The 17,547-nt window shown below is 41.8% G+C and overlaps 1 protein-coding gene across 6 annotated transcripts in view; it reads left to right on the top strand.

Moving 5' to 3' along the window:
- Positions 1 to 17,547, top strand: part of MLLT3 (MLLT3 super elongation complex subunit) — a 140,112-nt gene that overhangs the window by 97,273 nt on the left and 25,292 nt on the right. For all 6 annotated transcript variants that reach the window (XM_080574499.1, XM_080574498.1, XM_080574497.1 and 3 more), the window contains one exon: positions 3,365 to 3,973. In XM_080574499.1, the coding sequence (XP_080430625.1) occupies positions 3,365 to 3,973 (609 nt within the window). The remainder of the gene's footprint in view (positions 1 to 3,364; positions 3,974 to 17,547) is intronic.

The raw sequence follows: 17,547 nt of genomic DNA, 5'->3' as shown, positions 1-17,547 counted from the left end.
AAACAATCTAACTTGGATTGCTGGCATAATTTCACCTTTAGCAAACCTATAATTGAGTACATTAATTTCTGATTAATAAACAAAATATAAGGAATACCTGTACAACGGGGTGGCCCTGGATCCATGCTTAAGCTGGCTATAATGGATACACACTTGGAACTTCCCCCACAAATTTATAAGTTTGTCTGTGGTAGCATTACAAAACAATTACACCTTTTCTAAATGAAAATGGGTTATAAAAAATGAGGACAAAGGTCAGCAGATTCCACTTCTAATAGGGAAAAGCGGAGACACCATAATAGGATGCCAAATTGAAAACAGTACTGAATGTGCAATGGCTTCCCAGCTTACTATAGAAGATGCTGGGAGTAAGCTCAAACATGGCTTTGATCACATACATGCCTCTCCCCATGGATGTGAATGTTGATCCACTTTAATTATATCTTGCTCAGTGCTCATAATGGGTTCCTGGACTAATTTTGAGACCCATTCCACCATGGCACTCTAGTTCAAAACTGAAGTTAAACAGCTATTTGTACCAACTCGGCCTCCTGTTGAGCTAACTACTCACATCTTCCACAAGGGTCCTTACTTAATTGAAAACATGGGACAATAATGAGTTCTCTTTAATCCTAGCTGGTCTCTAAAAAGGGTAGAGCTAGCATTGCACATTGAAATCTCAGAAATCAACTCAAAATCTGCCACCTTTTTGAGAACTGTCCACACTGGCTGGTTGGCATGCTTATATGGACATTCTCTGAAACAATCTTGATGCATGCCATGAGATATCACTGAGTTATTTGGAACAGGATTAGGGATATTAAATAGCATAGATGCTAAGGCCCAAGACATCTGTCTGGATATGGAACAAAACATTTATCATTTTGAAATACATCCTGACAAAACTCCAGCAACTGTACTTGCATATGTTGGGAAAGGATGTGTTTTTATGAGAACCTGTTGTGATTCTGTAGTCATAGATAATACTACTGTAGATACAAGTAATCACTCTAATGTTTGTGTTTTTAACTTGGTCAAAATTCTAGGATGTGGTTTCAGTTACTCAGCTCCTGTCACCTCTTAACAATTATTACAATCCAACTGTATGCTAATTCATGACCTGCTGCCTACCCCTGTTGGAATGAATCTCACCTTGTTAGGAAGACTGCTCACCCTCTCATTGTTTTATTAATACTCTATGTATTGTTTTTCATATTGACAATCTCTCTCTGTTAAACTCTGGATTATGGTGAAATACCTAACTCATCTATGCATTTCCCATGTAATCGATAATCCTCACTACAAGAACACATATGATGTCCTCAATTCCCTCTGAACATTGTGGAACTTGAGTGGCTATAGTCACGGGGTGGATTATGTGGAATAATTGCTGGAGGTGACTTATTGACATTTTAGGAGAAGGTTCAGCACTGAGGAAAATTCCAGGGCGAGATGTGGCAGATACTCGAGCAATCTATTCCACGATAGTCCCCTTGGCAACATAACCTGCATCCTTTTAGGTATTGGTGACACCAGGTAAGCTTGGTGTGCTGAGTCTAAGAGATATAATGCAAACTATGGAGCAGAGTGAAGACACCAGGGCCAGGCTGCGCGTTATCACTGCAGGAATAGGGAACCTGATGTACTATGGAATGCGTAGATTGTGTGGCCAACCCTGAGTCTAACTGATAACCAAATCATGTCCTCTGGGTGAACTTTGCTCATTATAATCTCATTATAATGCCCAAACACACCTCCATCCCAAAGGCTACCCACCTTCAAGGCGCAACCACCCCTCAATGAGCATGCACTCTGAATTTCTCTGAGCCCGTACCTTTAAAACAAAAGCAAGAAAAGTTTATAACAATCACAGTGAAGACACATACGAGTAGAGTCACTTAAGCTCCACCTAAAAGTAACAAAATAGTATAGAAATGGCTCAAGAGAGGAAAATGTAGGGGAAGACAGTATCGCAGACAAGTTGGAAGGACATTTTTGACTTCTGGGATCAGTCGATGGGCTGAATCTCTCTTCCTCCCCCCCATAGGGATGCCTGCTGGGTGAGATGCAAACTCTTGGTTATACCGAGTACTTCCCTGGGAAACCTAACATTCGCTATAGAGTTGTTTTATAAGTTAGCACCGGTGTAGTTGGTTGTGTTTGTCATACTCTTGGTATTTGCACATACTTTACAGACAGTGTATTTATTACCGGCAATCCAAAAGAACCTATACTCCTGTTGCTTCAATAAACTGCACCAGTCATTTACTAGACTGAAAGTGTATTGCACTATTTGTGCATCTGTGATTGTGATAATTCAGCATATTGAATGCAACTGGACTTACAGTGCCAAATTGGGCATCACTCAGAATCTAAGCCCAGCCACCCCCAACCCCTCTGATATCTGAGGACAAGCTAGAACGCAAGGGGGTTTAGGTTCTGCCAAACTTCCTTACCCTTTAGTGCAACAGCTCCCCACACGCTTAGCACGCATTAGATCTGCTTTTTACATTAATCCATAGTGCCCATATTTGACTCTTAGGACAATCCTTTTTCATGTTCACATCTCTTCAGAGACTTGTGGTTGGTTATTTTCTGGAAGCTTGCATGCTGGGTTGATGCTTCTGCCCACTGTTAAGGCCTTCTCTTGTTTCGTCTATCATATAGGACCTCCAAGTCATTTCAGTTATCTCAGAAACCTGTCTCATTTACAGCAGTTGAATTTAAAAATGCAATGGAATATTCAACATAGACAGCAGCAATAAATACAAAGAAGAAAACCCTTTTTGTAGAGGCTTTCCATTAATGAACATTGACTGTGAAATGTTGCATGTCAAATCATGTCCACAATAGCCAGGCTGGACCCACAGTTACCATTTTTTTATGAGAGAGGCTCTGACTAGGGCTGTAGAGGGAATCATGGTCGGGAAATCAAGCTTTGCCTGAAATGTCAGCACTGATCCTGAAGTAGTTCTGTAAACAGTGTATGGTACATATATGAATTTGTGATGGTTTTGTTTCTGCTATTTAATAGTCGTTCGTTAACATTTCCTAGACTTTTTGTTTATCTTCAAATGTATCTTAAAGGCGATATCTCATTCTTCAGAAATAAAAACTAACCCTTTGAAATACCAACAAGCAGTGGTAACTGCTCACCTACAACCACTTTGTAACATATAAATTGACCAAAGTGATTGTTTCTGTATCTATTCCTGCATAGTCATTTGTAGTTTCTAGTTTTAACCCTGCAGTTCAAAGTTTCTAATATGAATCCCATGTCTACATTGCATTTGTCTTTTGGGCTTTAGTGTTTGTTTGTTTGTTTGATGTTTTTTGAAGTAAAGTTTTGCATTTCCTTCTGCAGGACCCAACTAAGCTTCTGAACACAAATAGCAGTAGCAGCAGTAGTAACAGTTTTTCAAAGCCCCACAAGTTAACAAAGGAGCACAAGGAAAAAACTTCTAAAGACTCGAAAGAACATAAAAGTGCCTTCAAAGAACCTTCCAGGGAACACAACAAATCTTCCAAAGAATCCTCTAAGAAACCCAAAGAAAACAAACCACTAAAAGATGAAAAAATAGTTCCTAAGATGGCCTTCAAGGAACCCAAATCTATGTCCAAGGAGCCAAAATCTGAAAACACCACCATCCTTACCATTACAGGTGGACAGCAGCAAGAAAAGAAGACCCCTGCAAAAAGGCCCTCTGTTCTGGACTCTGATGAATCTTCTGCAAAAAAAAGAAAAAAAGGTGTGTCAGAGTCATTATTTAAAAGTTTTTCTAGTGCTCCACCACTGATTTTTACTTGTTCAGCTGACAAAAAACAAACGAAGGATAGATCTCAACTCAAGACGGGGAGAGTGAAAATTGAAAGAGATACACTGGAAAAGAAGACGCCTACTTTACCACCATTTGATGATATTATAGATCCCAATGATTCTGACATGGAAGAGAACTTGTCTTCTAAATCTGAAGTAAGTGGTGTTTTGTTTTTTCATGTGTGTTGAGTGTTTCCAGTCTGTGCGATTGTGCACCATATTGTATTTTCCCCTACCCTTCTCTCGTCTATTGGCAAATTGTTCAAACTGAAGGATGCTGACTGCTGGCTGCTTAAACTTATGCGTATTCTGTTTCAATTGTATTACCTGTTCAAGTCTACTCCATTTATAAATCTGCCAGCATTATGAATAATGAGCGTAGGGGAGATGGTTATAAATAAGTATTACTCTTTTGATCTTGTTCTTTTTAAATTTCGTGCTTTCTGTGAGTCTGAGGGAAATTGATTTAAGTACTTGTATTTTGCATGCTAAGGGTTTGTGTTCATCTATTGGATAATAGAGTAAATTCAGGAAAAGGCTGCAGTAATGTAGAGTGTTTGTTATCTTTCTGCTGAAAAGGGCAGTTCTCTAAGTGATGCCAGTTTCTGAAGGAGTTCCTAGAATCTTCGTTCTGATGAATAGAATCTATCCAAAGATAATAGGCTTACCCAACAAGGAAGTGTTTTTACTGAAGTTTGATTTTCTGAAAATACTTCTATACCGTGCCTGCCCATTTGTTTCAAGCAAAATATTCTTTTGATGATTAGGATTTAAATCATTCTCCTAATAGGCTTCCAGGATCGTCTTTCATAGACAGATGAGTAGAGAAGGGAAGAGGTAGGAAGAGAAGGGTTATTTGGTGCCTTCATTTGTGCTTATGGCTAGAAGTAGTCAGCAGGATAGAAAGTCTTCCCAAACATGCTCATTCATCTATTCTTTCATTTTTCTGCTGTTCGTGTGCCTCCACACACTTCTAGAGCATAGGCAAAAAAAGGAAAATATATGGACACTGGAAGCAAGGTGAAGCTAGACAGGAGGACTACAGAGATGCTGTTTGCCATTGTAGGGAGAAAATTCATGTGGCAAAAGCTCAGTTAAAGTTGAATTTTGCCAGTACTACAGTGGACAACAAAAAGGGCTTTCTTTAAGTATGTCAGCAGCAAAAGGAGGACAAGAGATGACATTGGTCTGTAATTTGATGAGGCTGGTCACCTCACACATACAGTCGTAGGCAAAGCAGAGACATTTAATGGCTTTGTTGCCTCTGTCTTTAACAGTGATGATGGGCCCTGTGTCCCCTGGAGCCCCGAATCTCCCAGCTGACCCTGAACTTGTAGGGGATTTGCTGCTCCGTCTGACTGCATATACAGGGCCCGATCGGGTTCATTCCAGGGTACTGAAAGAGCTGGCTGATGTCATCATAAGACATCTCTGAATTATTTTTCAACAGTCTTGGGAATCTGGAGATGTCCCAGTCAATTGGAAGCTGGCAAGTGTTGTGCCAGTTTTCAAGAAGGGTGAAAAAGAAGACCCTGGTAATTACAGGCCTGTCACTCACTCTTCGGTGCCTGGTAAAACTATGGAGAAGATCGTTCTGGGAGTTACTGAAAAATGCTTGAAAGACAATGCAGTCACTGGTCATAAACAAAATGGGTTCATGAGGGGAAAGTCCTATTTAACAAACTTAAATTCCTTTTATGACAAGGTTACCCATCTGCTTCACCAAGGGAAGCCGAGGCCTTTCCAGCTCCTCGTGCTGCCCTGCCAGTGAGGAGCCTGGTGGTGGGGGACAGAGCCAGGACGGCTGGCCCAGGCTGGCTGGAGGGGTGTCCCACACCATATCACACAGTATCACAGATTTCTAGGTTGGAAGAGACCTCAAGATCATCGAGTCCAACCTCCGACCTAACACTAAGTACTCCACTAAACCATACCGCTAAGCTCTACATCTAAACGTCTTTTAAAGACCTCCAGGGATGGTGACTCAACCACCTCCCTGGGCAGCCCGTTCCAATGCTTAATAACCCTTTCGGTAAAGAAGTACTTCCTAACATCCAACCTAAAACTCCCCTGTCGCAACTTTCGCCCATTCCCCCTCGTCCTGTCACTAGGCACATGGGAGAATAGACCAACCCCCACCTCTCTACAGCCTCCTTTCAGGTAACTGTAGAGAGCGATAAGGTCGCCCCTGAGCCTCCTCTTCTCCAGGCTGAACAAGCCCAGCTCCCTCAGCCGCTCCTCGTAAGACTTGTTCTCCAGACCCCTCACCAGCTTGGTCGCCCTTCTCTGGACTCGCTCGAGCGCGTCCATGTCCTTCCTGTAGCGAGGGGCCCAAAACTGAACACAGTACTCAAGGTGCGGCCTCACCAGAGCCAAGTACAGGGGGACAATCACTTCCCTAGACCTGCTGGCCACACTGCTTCTTATACAGGCCAGGATGCTGTTGGCCTTCTTGGCCACCTGGGCACACTGCTGGCTCATATTCAGCCGACTATCAACCAGTACTCCCAGGTCCCTCTCGGCCAGGCAGCTTTCCAGCCACTCATCTCCCAGCCTGTAGCTCTGCTTGGGGTTGTTGCGCCCCAGGTGCAGGACCCAGCACTTGGCCTTGTTGAACTTCATACAGTTGACCTCAGCCCATCGGTCCAGCCTATCCAGATCCTCCTGCAGAGCCTTCCTACCCTCGAGCAGATCGACACACGCACTTAGCTTGGTGTCATCTGCAAACTTACTGAGGGTGCACTGGACGCCCTCATCCAGATCATCGATAAAGATATTAAAGAGGACCGGCCCCAGTACCGAGCCCTGGGGGACTCCACTAGTAACCGGCCTCCAACCAGATTTGACTCCATTCACCACAACTCTCTGGGCCCGGCCATCCAGCCAGTTTCTAACCCAGCGAAGCGTATGCCAGTCCAAGCCCCGAGCAGCCAGTTTCTTGAGGAGAATGTTGTGGGGAACTGTGTCAAAAGCCTTACTGAGGTCAAGGTAAACCACATCCACAGCCTTTCCCTCATCCACCAAGCGCGTCACTTGGTCATAGAAGGAGATCAGGTTAGTGAAGCAGGACCTGCCTTTCATAAACCCATGCTGACTGGGCCTGATCGCCTGGTTGCCCTGCAAGTGCCGCGTGATGACATTCAAGATAATCTGCTCCATGAGCTTCCCTGGCACTGAGGTCAAACTGACAGGCCTGTAGTTCCCCAGGTCTGCCCTGCAGCCCTTCTTATAGATGGGCGTCACATTGGCTAGCCGCCAGTCAACTGGGACCTCCCCCGATAGCCAGGACTGCCGAAAAATGATGGAAAGCAGCTCGGCCAGCTCCTCCGCCAGTTCTTTCAGTACCCTCGGGTGTATCCCATCCGGCCCCATCGACTTGCGCACATCCAAGCTCCGTAGCAGGTCGCCAACCATTTCCTCATGGATAGCGAAGGCCACATCCTGCTCCCCATCCCCTTCCACCAGCTCAAGGCACTGGGTATCCAGAGAACAACCGGTATTGACGCTAAAGACTGAGGCAAAGGCGGCATTAAGCACCTCAGCCTTTTCCTCATCCTTAGTAACTAGGTTTCCCCTCGCATCCAGTAAAGGATGGAGATTCTCCTTAGTCCTCCGTTTCGCGTTGATATATTTGTAAAAGGATTTTTTGTTGTCTTTAACGGCAGTAGCCAGGTTGAGCTCCAGATGAGCTTTGGCCTTTCTAATTTTCTCCCTGCACAGCCTCGCTACATCCTTGTAGTCCTCCTCAGTGGCCCGCCCTTTTTTCCAAAGATTATAAACCCTCTTTTTTCTGCTAAGCACAAGCCGCAACTCTCTGTTGAGCCAGGCCGGTCTTCTTCCACGCCGGCTCGTCTTTGGGCACATGGGGACGGACCGCTCCTGTGCCATCACGATTTCCTTCTTGAGGAGCGCCCAGCCTTCCTGGATTCCTCTGCCCTTCAGAACCGCCTCCCAAGGGACTCTGCCAACCAGCGTCCTGAGCAGCTCAAAGTCAGCCCTCCGGAAGTCCAATACAGTGGTTTTACTGGTCCCCTTCCTGGCCTCGCCAAGAATAGAGAACTCTACCATTTCGTGGTCACTCTGCCCAAGACAGTTTCCGACCACCACATCTCCCACCAGTCCTCTGTTTGTGAAGAGAAGGTCTAGCGGGGCACCACCCCTGGTAGGTTCGCTGACCAGCTGCGTCAGGAAGCTATCTCCCACGCTCTCCAGAAACCTCCTAGACTGCTTTCTCTGTGCCGTGTTGTGTTTCCAGGATATGTCCGGGAAGTTGAAGTCCCCCACGAGGACAAGTGCCGACGATTTTGCAACTTCTGTCAGTTGCCTATAAAACTCCTCATCCGTCTCCTCATCCTGGTTCGGCGGTCTATAACAGACCCCGACCAGGATGCTAGCCTTGCCGGCCTTCCCTCTGATCCTAACCCACAGGGATTCAACCTTATCATTCCCAGCCTGGAGTTCCACAACATCAAAAGATTCTTTAATGTAGAGAGCCAGTGTAGACACTACCACCATGTAGTGTCATGCTCAGCAACAACAGCTGGGGTAAAGGAGGTGGAAGGGAGGGATGTTCAGAGTGATGGTGTTTTGTCTTCGCAAGAAACTGTTAGGCGTGACAGACCCTGCTTTCCTGGAAGTGGCTGAGCACACTGCCTGGAAAGTAGCCCAACAATTCGTTGTCTGGCTTTGTGCGCACAGCTTTTGCTTCGCCTGGTGAACTGACCTTATTTCAGCCCACAAGTTCTCTCACTTTTACCTCTATGATTCTCTCCCCCATCCCACCTGGGGAGAGTGAGCGAGCAGCTGTGTGGGACTGAGCTGCCTGCCGGGTGATATCACAACCTAGGATCTAGTGCCTGAGAGGAGGAATTTGCCTTTCTAGGGTAGCGCATGTCTGCCAGTGGCTTGTCCAGCTTCTGAACTACACCGTGCAACTTGGGCTCAAGTACTCAGGCCGGTTAGCATGCTGTTATTGCCTGGCAGGTGACTGATGGGAAAAAAAGGCAGGCGCTACCCTGCAATGTCCAGTAGTCAGCACCTGTTCTGATCTCCTAATGCACTTACAAAGTTACAGCAGGAAACAAAGCAAATCTCATCTCTGCTTAGTGATAAACTTTCTGCTCCTTTAAAATAACCTTTCAACGTATGAGTTAATCACCATGTGTGGTGATTTCTCTGTGGTATATCGCATATGTTGCTGTATGGGGCACTGCTGTTTTTCTGTTGACTTTGGGTTGCTGTCAAGTGAAGTGTGTGTCCCAGTTTTAATTTGTGCAGCTTTGTTGCGTATTGCTTTTCCAATACGTTTGTAATTGGAGTTCAGCATTGCTGATAGACTCGGTGTTCAAAATAGTATGGGTCTTTTCGAGTCACATGAGCTAACAGAACTATTCAGGAGCTTTAGTTAATTCAGTTAGAAATGGCCAAGGATTTGCTTTACTGGCTTTGCTGTAGTGTGTAAAGTCAAACAGGGAGTAAAAACATGCTAGATTTATAGCTTTAATGAGGTGTATGAGTATTAGCAGAGTCCACTTGAAAAACTTCAAGGATTATGCTTTTAAATTCAATAACAGGATGTTTTAATTGAAGAAAACTGTATGCTTCTTATGTGGGACAGTGCAGCAATGTGATAAAATATAAAATGGACTTGACCTTGTTTTTGCTTTCTGATCATGAAATATAGTAATGATCTCATAATATTAAAGCGACTGTACACTGGGTGGGGCAGATACAAAGGTTTGGTTCCAAGGTAGGTTTCTTCCATGGCCAGAGCTGCCCCTTCTGAACTGTGGAATCACAGCAGAAGGGATACTGTCTTATTTCTTCCATGTTTGTTACCAATTTTGCAAGGCTGGATAGGGAGAAAAAATAGTGCAAAGCTCTAAATGAATCTGTAGCGGCAGAGTAGCACAAAGGAGATGAAGCTTAGATGTTGCTAATCTCAGTACATCAGCGGTTCTAGGGATCTGAATGCAAACTCTTAAAATTCACCACGTATGAAACCAGAGGTTTGTGGATGTTTTAGAGAGTGAATGTAGCTCTCTCTTATGAAATGCTGCCTCCAGACTGATTATGTTGCACACGATGAGTGTTGTATTTTTCTTCCTGCAATTACAGCCTTGCCATTAGTAGTAGTAGCTTTTTGGCATGCTGAAGCCTATTGGGATACAAACTTAGAAATGCATGCTAGCAAATTGTGACTGCTCGAGGGTGAGGCATTTTGGTTTTTAAAAGCATGGTACTTTAGCAAGCCATTTGCCTATAGAAAAAATGCAAAAACTTCTTAGGAAGTCCATTACAGAACAATGAATATATAGCAGCGCTCGCATAGACTAGGGTCTTGTATTTAATGAAGTGCTTGCATGTCTTAAAGCAGTCTTAAAGTTGCAACATGAGTACCTTTTAAAAGTAATCCATAAAATAGCACTTTGGATCTGGCATAAGATCTATTAATTTGACTATTACAAATGTGCAAGAATATCTGGAAAACCCCCATTGTCTTGTAAAACCTCCAGGTCCTTGTTAGCTGAACAGTCCTGCATTCTGCCAGGGCTGGGAGCCAAAGTAAGATCTCTTTCAGATAATACTTAGTTTAAAATAATAGCAGTGAACGAGAGCTCCATGTGGAGTTTTCATGTAGTTAACCTATGTTTTCTGGGGAAAAAATATAAAAATGCTAGGTTTGAATTTTGTGTGTGAAATTGGGATTCTCTTAACATCATTAATGATGTTGAATACTGAGAACAGAGGGGATAAGTTTATACTGATCACGTCCTTAATTTCAGGCTGTGGATTGTGGATTTGCAAGCTGTCATATTCTTAGAGTCTTTACTTTTTACTTAATGTTTTTATCCATTTTTTCTGCCACTGTCAACCATTGCTGTGGGTTTGTTTGCCTACGGCACTCCAGTGTGGATGAGGTATTTCAGTAGTCACGGGCAGGCGATAGCAGATAAAATACCATACAGTCCAAAATACTTACTTCCAGATCCTACTCAGAGAGAAATGGTGGCCTAAGCTGGTCGATCGTCTGTACAGAAACAGTAGAGATAGCAGGCACAAGTATGCTGAATGGTCATCAGCATCTACTGTAGCGTGAGGCCATTCAGCTTCTGTACTGAGCCTATTTTCGTCATCTATTGCTATGGAGGGAAAATGTTTTTGCTTCACTCACAAAAGCTTAAGTGCACGTTAAACTGTTCTGTATGCGGTGAGATGAGTCACTGTGGGATAAGGAAGCGGTGAGACTAACAGGCAGTGATGCTGTTGTGGCAGCAAGCTGGGATGTTGAGCTTTTGTTACTACGGTGTGTTTGGAATTCATTGGCTTACAAAAATACTGCAGATTTAGAAATTAAACGGGAGAAATACTGTGTAGGTATGGTTAAATGTTCAGGTTACAACTGCAACTTTGCAAAAGTCAGGAAATATTGCATTCTTGAGGCAAAGTCATATGTATTGCATTATTTTTTCAATTTTAGGAGGTGTCATATTTCAACACAGAAAACATGTGAATATCATTGTATGTTATTAGGCTACTGGTTTAGTCTTCAGTATTTGATCTCATTCACAAGAGTGGCTACATCTGTTTCAGTGGAGACCACTCACGTGGATTAACTCAACAATTTGCATAAATGCATGTTTGGACTGGGGCCTTGTTTTCTGTCTTTTAGCCCCAGAAAGTTCTATTCATATATTTGCCTGCAGCAAGTAAGGATTTCAACTGGGTACGTGCAGTGTCAATATCTTAATTCTTCAGTGACATTGAAGACTATATGTTTGGACCAATAAAGTCATGACAGTTTTGCAGTGTTGAGATGATTGTGGCTGAAATGCTGTAGATTTCTTATGTTAATCATGATCATGTGAAATCTCCTTGGTGTAGATTTCATTGCTTTTAAGTTGCTTTATCTGCTTACGTCTATTATGTTGTGATCTAGTGAAATGGCTTTATATAATTACCATAAAATCCAACACCTGTTAGTTACCAGCTGAAATACTTTAACTCCGTCTACAACAGTTAGATCTATCTGAGGCTTTTATGCCTTTTTAATGCGGAACCACCAAGTTTATAGTTGTTTTCTTTGGCAAAAATGGCATGTACTTTTGAAAGTTTGCTGCCAAGCTCACTGTGAAATTCCTTAGATAATTTTCATAGAATTTCCCATTCAAAAACATGCAATCTAGAGTGATGACTGATGTGATTTCTCCAAGACAGACCATAAACACACAATGTAATTTTTATATTTTAAAGGCTTAGTAATCCTCTGGAGTGTAATTTTGTCAGGGAGAATGAGGGCTGTCTGAGCACTCTGCTACTGTGGGTGGAGTATCTATCATGGATGTGTAGAATTGATGGCATTTTATTGCCTGCTGATGAGGTGACACCTTTCAGCAGTCCATGCTGCGGAGGGAGTCCTGGAGTTGTCTGAGGTGTCTGTGGTTGATGTTGTACCTTGGGGGTGTCTTGGGGGGCTCTTCCTGAATGGGTGGGGAATGCTTTAGGTGATCATCTGATGCCTGCCTGAAATTCAAGGATGCCAGTACCTGTAGACGATTGTTCTGTATGTAATTGTTCTTTCAGTGTCAACATGTGCATGTGACCCTGGTATACAAAATAACTCAAAGCAGATGTAATCCAGCAGTGCCATTTCTTGCCCTTTGCGTGGCTGCCTGCTTCCACATAGCAATAGCATCCAGTCCTCCATCTCAAAATCAGTTCATGTCGAGCAGCAGTTACTGTTCAGAGAACACGCCTGTAACTAATTCTGCTAATAAATTTTGCATTAGCTGAAGATAGTCATCCATCACCACACTGGCAACAGGAAAACTGTCATTTACTTGTATTAAGAAGTGTTGGTGTGAATTTGGTTTAACTAAATTGTTTTGTCATTCAGTGGTGCTGTCTTAATCAGCTTAGTAATTTAGCACAGCTGATGTTTTTTTTTTTTTAAAAAAAACCACGTTGTTGTAAGATGGATTTTTCTTCAAACTAATTCCTTTGAACAAATAAACAATTAACTTTGAGTAAAACATTCAGCTATGTTGGTAGTAATTCCCATAAAACCTATCTTTTTCTGTTAAAAGCCAAGGTTTGTATCTCCCCTTGAAAATATAAATTACTTGGCAAACTGAAATACTTTGAGGACTTTGAGGACTTAAGTGAGATGTCAAATGCTCCTGTCCAAGCAGCAACATCTCATACCATTCAAAAATTTGTATTTAACTTGTTATTTTGCTAAAAATGTGGTCATTAGTGGTGATTTTATCCCATTGAAAATGATACTCCTTGCATAGACATGTAGGATAGCAAGACAGGGCTGCATAATTCTAGGGGACTGTATGTAGGTTTTTTTTAATGATCTTGAGACACGCTAGCTGTTTTTGTCATATGTTGGAATCTCTGTGAAGGAATTGCTTACTGAAAACTAACAGCGCTGCAAGCCACCTGGCAGAAGTGAAGGAAATGATATTCCATGTTGGAGGAGTTGATGCGTCAGGCAGCAGAGTTAGGAGATAGGGATACATGGAGCAGTGAACCTGTCTGAATCTGCTTAGGTAGTCAGAGAATTTGCATCACAGCCTCGGAGCAATACAGGAGAATGTTTAAAGGAGGCTAATATATACCCTGTCACCAGGAGAGCTGTATTTTACAGCTGAAGTTGACAGTCAGCTCTTCTGGTGCCTGAGCACTCTTGAGGGAAGATATATCTGTGGATAGTGGATAGCAGGAACAGCAGTAACTGAACCAATGGCATTGCCATTCCTTACTCTTATCAGGAGATTACGTATGAGTCTGACCTGTATGCTTTTAATGATTCAAATTATCAGCTACAAAAGTGTTATGGTTTAAACCATGACAAAAAAGGAGTAAATATAAGCTGTGATAATTTTAATTTCTTTCATTGTATCCATATTTTTTGTTGCCCAGTAATAGAGTTTATTTAATACATTGTCATTTTATTCTATAGATGAAAAGAATGTGATTTCAAGATGGTGCCTATTGCATAGCACCTTCCCTAAGGAGAATAAAATATGAGTGGGCCTGAATATCAATTTTAAAAAATGGTCTGAATATTCTGGAGCACAGCAGTTCACAGGCTCAAGGCTGGAGACTGCAAAAGGGAAACAGCCACTCTTAGTGTTCTTGTTAACCTAAATTCGCTTTGGCAGAGGACCATGAGGAGTAGATAAAATTTTGCAAGGTAGATGTTACAGTTTTAGCCAAAGAAAACAGTTTGTAGGTGTGATGATTCAGCTTGGTTTATTTGTGCCATATACAGTCTTTTTGACTTTGAATGTTGTGAAACTCCAGATTGATTGATAAGGGTTATAATACATGGAAAGAGACCTTAATTTAGCCAGTATTTTTAGTACTATAATAACTTCAGTTACCTGTATCAATTACAACTATATGACAATGCATTATAATGCTTTGAGTAAAATGTAGTTTAAAAATACACAGCTCTTTCTTTTAGAGATGTTATTGTTTTTTATCTTGTGTTATTAACTTATTACTTGTTATGTAACAACTGCAAAATTCTCTCTACTAACAGAGCTGAAATCACAATGTCAGAAATCTATTCTAAGTCTGCAAAGTGGACTCAGTATTGAGGAGCTTTAAATGAGCATTATTTTTTTGTATTAATTGGTAGAAATACATTTGGAGGCAACGATACAGAACACAGATGTCAGCTGTAAATGGTAAAAGACCAGTAAAAATCTGGCAATCTGTTCTGTGTTCTGTTTTTTTTTTTTTTCTCAGAGAATCAGCACTGCACAGTACGATGTGTTTATAATATGCATAAACTTTTGTGAAAGCCATTACACAAATGCATAGTAATATTAGCATAGAGCGAGTGCTTAGGAACCATACTGACAGATGCTTCAAAAATATCTATTGAGAAAAACGTTCATGTGTCATGCTGTTGGCAACCGCAGCATTGGCATCTGAAAATTATTGTTCACTCTACGGTATTACTAGACTGGCTAAAAAATACCAAGCTCTGAAAATGGTTTGCACGGCTTTAATTTGTTCTAGCATTTGAGATTTTTTAATTACAAAGCTTTTTTTATTTCTCCGTACAGCTTTTTACTGAAACTGGAAGGTACAGAAATGAAAGCTGAGATCTTAATGTAATTACTTAAATCCCAGGAATCACATTTGAGCAAAGACTAAATATAACAAACCTCCCTATAAAAACTGACAAGGCCAACACTGCTGTCATGGAAGAGCTGCATTGGTACTCTGTGTGAAATTTTGAGAATAACTTTTTTTCCTGGTACATTGGTTTAGGAGTCAGTGGTAATAGCAAAGATGGTGTGCAGGGACTCCACTGCAGCAGTTTAGAAGAAAAGCTGCTTTTTTTTTTCTTTCTCAGATGTTTAGGTCTGTTTTTACTTGATGTGTATGGTTTTCACGGATTTCTGCACACTGAATATTTAGAGTAGGTTTGTGCTGGGAGCACTGCACAGAGTTTGAGCTACATAAGAAGAGAGAGGAACTACGGTGAATTTGCGAAGTCTGTGAGTACCTGCAGAGAAGACCCATCTAATGGTATGGAAATGTACCGTAGTGCAGAATAACATCCATAAAAGTTTTACAAGTAGTCAGGCGGTTCTCCAGCTGTTTCTTTGTTAATAGGAGCACATTGATTTCTAATACTAGGACCTTAAATCTGGGAGAATTTAGATGATCAGCCGCCTTATGGCACTGAAGGTGACAAGAGACTGTCCTTTCACTCTCCCAGATAGTGAACTGAGACTACAACAACATCTGCCCTTCTCAGCACTGGTATATAAAATAAGGCACAGCAGAGAAAACAGGGCAACAGAAGAGAATTGGAAAGTTTTGACTTCCCATGCAGCAGCTGTCAGGGCTGACCAGAACAGCTACCACCTATCTTCTCGTTTTGCTATTAGTCCAGTCATAGAACAGAACATGTAGATTAGTTGAGTGAAAACTATCTCATTGGCTTTAACGCCTAGTCTGAATTTTCTAGCTTTTATCTAGTTCTAAGACTGAGAGTTAGACTTTTTTTTCCTAAAATCCATTTCTCTCTTTTGTGCCCAGCTGGCTTGTGAGAGCTTTGTGGATAGAGTGTGTGGAAGTTTTTAAAGGAAAACTAAAAGAGTTGTAAAGTCAAACTCCCAGAAAATCAATACCTGTATATTGCTTGTTGGCTTAGCTTGGCCTTTCCACATCTACAAGAGTGCATAAGCACAGTTGTCATTCTCTCTCCACAAGGCTTTTGTACCACTGAGTTTACAAGATAGAGAAAATTCATTGAAAAAGTAATTTACGTAGCATATCTTCATCTTCCCATTTTTTCTTTTGTTTGGATATGTTTTTTCTTTAATGCATAATTCTGGTAAAAAAAAAATCTCAAGAAAATACACATCTGTATGCATTTGTATTTGTTGTAATTAATAAAATGTCATCCAGAAACTATACATCCATATGCATTTGCATTTAGGCACATATATTTTTAAAGTGAATAATATGCTAATATGCAATAAAGGTTCAGTTGTTACCTAAGCTGCATGTTAGCTTTTGTTGTGAGAGATCAAATTCCATTTTAGTTCCCCATACCTCTCAAAAATACATGATCTGGCATTTCCTGTTAAAATTTTGCATCTTCTTAGTTTTAAACTACTTTTCTCAATATTTTGTTATTTCTCAAACATCATAGTTAGGAATATTTTTTTCCATTTCTGTAAGAAAAGGATTTTTTTTATTCTCAGTACTTCTGTTCTTCCACCATCTTTGTGAGCTTGCAGTCTGTAAGCTAACTTTTCTCAATGGCTAAAAAGGGGCAGTTTTACCCTGCCTTGCAGGTTAATTGCCAATGCAGGTGCTGGAGCTGCGATGTGGTGGCACAGAATTTGGCAGGGCGCAGGCAGCTCAGTTCTGACTTAGAGCATTGAGGACACGGAAGCGGTGCCTTCCCGTGGCAGAGGCAGATGTGGGTGGTTGAGGCGGGGTTGTTCTCTGGTGGTGTTTGTTGAGCTACAGGTAGGTTGGATTTCTCTCCTGAAAGCCAAAGCGGTGGTCGATGACAGGGCACTTCGGAGCAGAAGTTTTTACGTACAACAGTCCTGTTAGAAGAAGGTTTGTCCTACGGCACGTGTTCCTTCTTCTTGAGAAGCTAACTTCTGGCAAAGTGGAAGTAGAAATAATACCCAACTATAAGCGGTTTTAAGTGGGTAGAGTTTTCAGTACGTATAGCACAGGGAAATCTCAGTCTTCAGACTGTTGTGCCTAAAACCAGGAAATATGTAGAGAAGCTGATAGGAAGTGGGATATTACTACAGCACTTCAATTTTATTTCAGGAAGTAATACACTAGGTTCCTTTAATGGTGGTTCAGGGGAAGGTATGAAAAGCCCTTGTCACCCACATGCAGATGTTTTCTATTTTTCAGCGTAAGTAAGGAGCTTTAAATGATGGGGTTTATTTTTTCATTTTGCTACAAGATTCCAACCAGCCATGAAGTATTATGCAAACAACTCTCTTTTATGCCATGTCATAAACGGGTGAGTTTACCTGAAAATTGTTTCTAGCTTGAGAATAAATTGTTGTGCTACTTACCGAAAACAAAGAAGAGAGAGCTCATAATGGACAGAAGCCAAGTGAGCTGATCAAAACAGTACCTTTTCAGGCAAAACCTGAGCTGGGGAGAAGTCCCTTTTCTTGATGAACAGTTTCAAAACACAGAATCCCTCAGAGACG

Source organism: Anser brachyrhynchus (genome assembly GCF_964034855.1).
Source record: "Anser brachyrhynchus genome assembly, chromosome: Z".
In the NCBI taxonomy this organism is placed as follows: domain Eukaryota; kingdom Metazoa; phylum Chordata; class Aves; order Anseriformes; family Anatidae; genus Anser; species Anser brachyrhynchus.
This window is presented reverse-complemented; position numbering and strand designations above follow the sequence as displayed.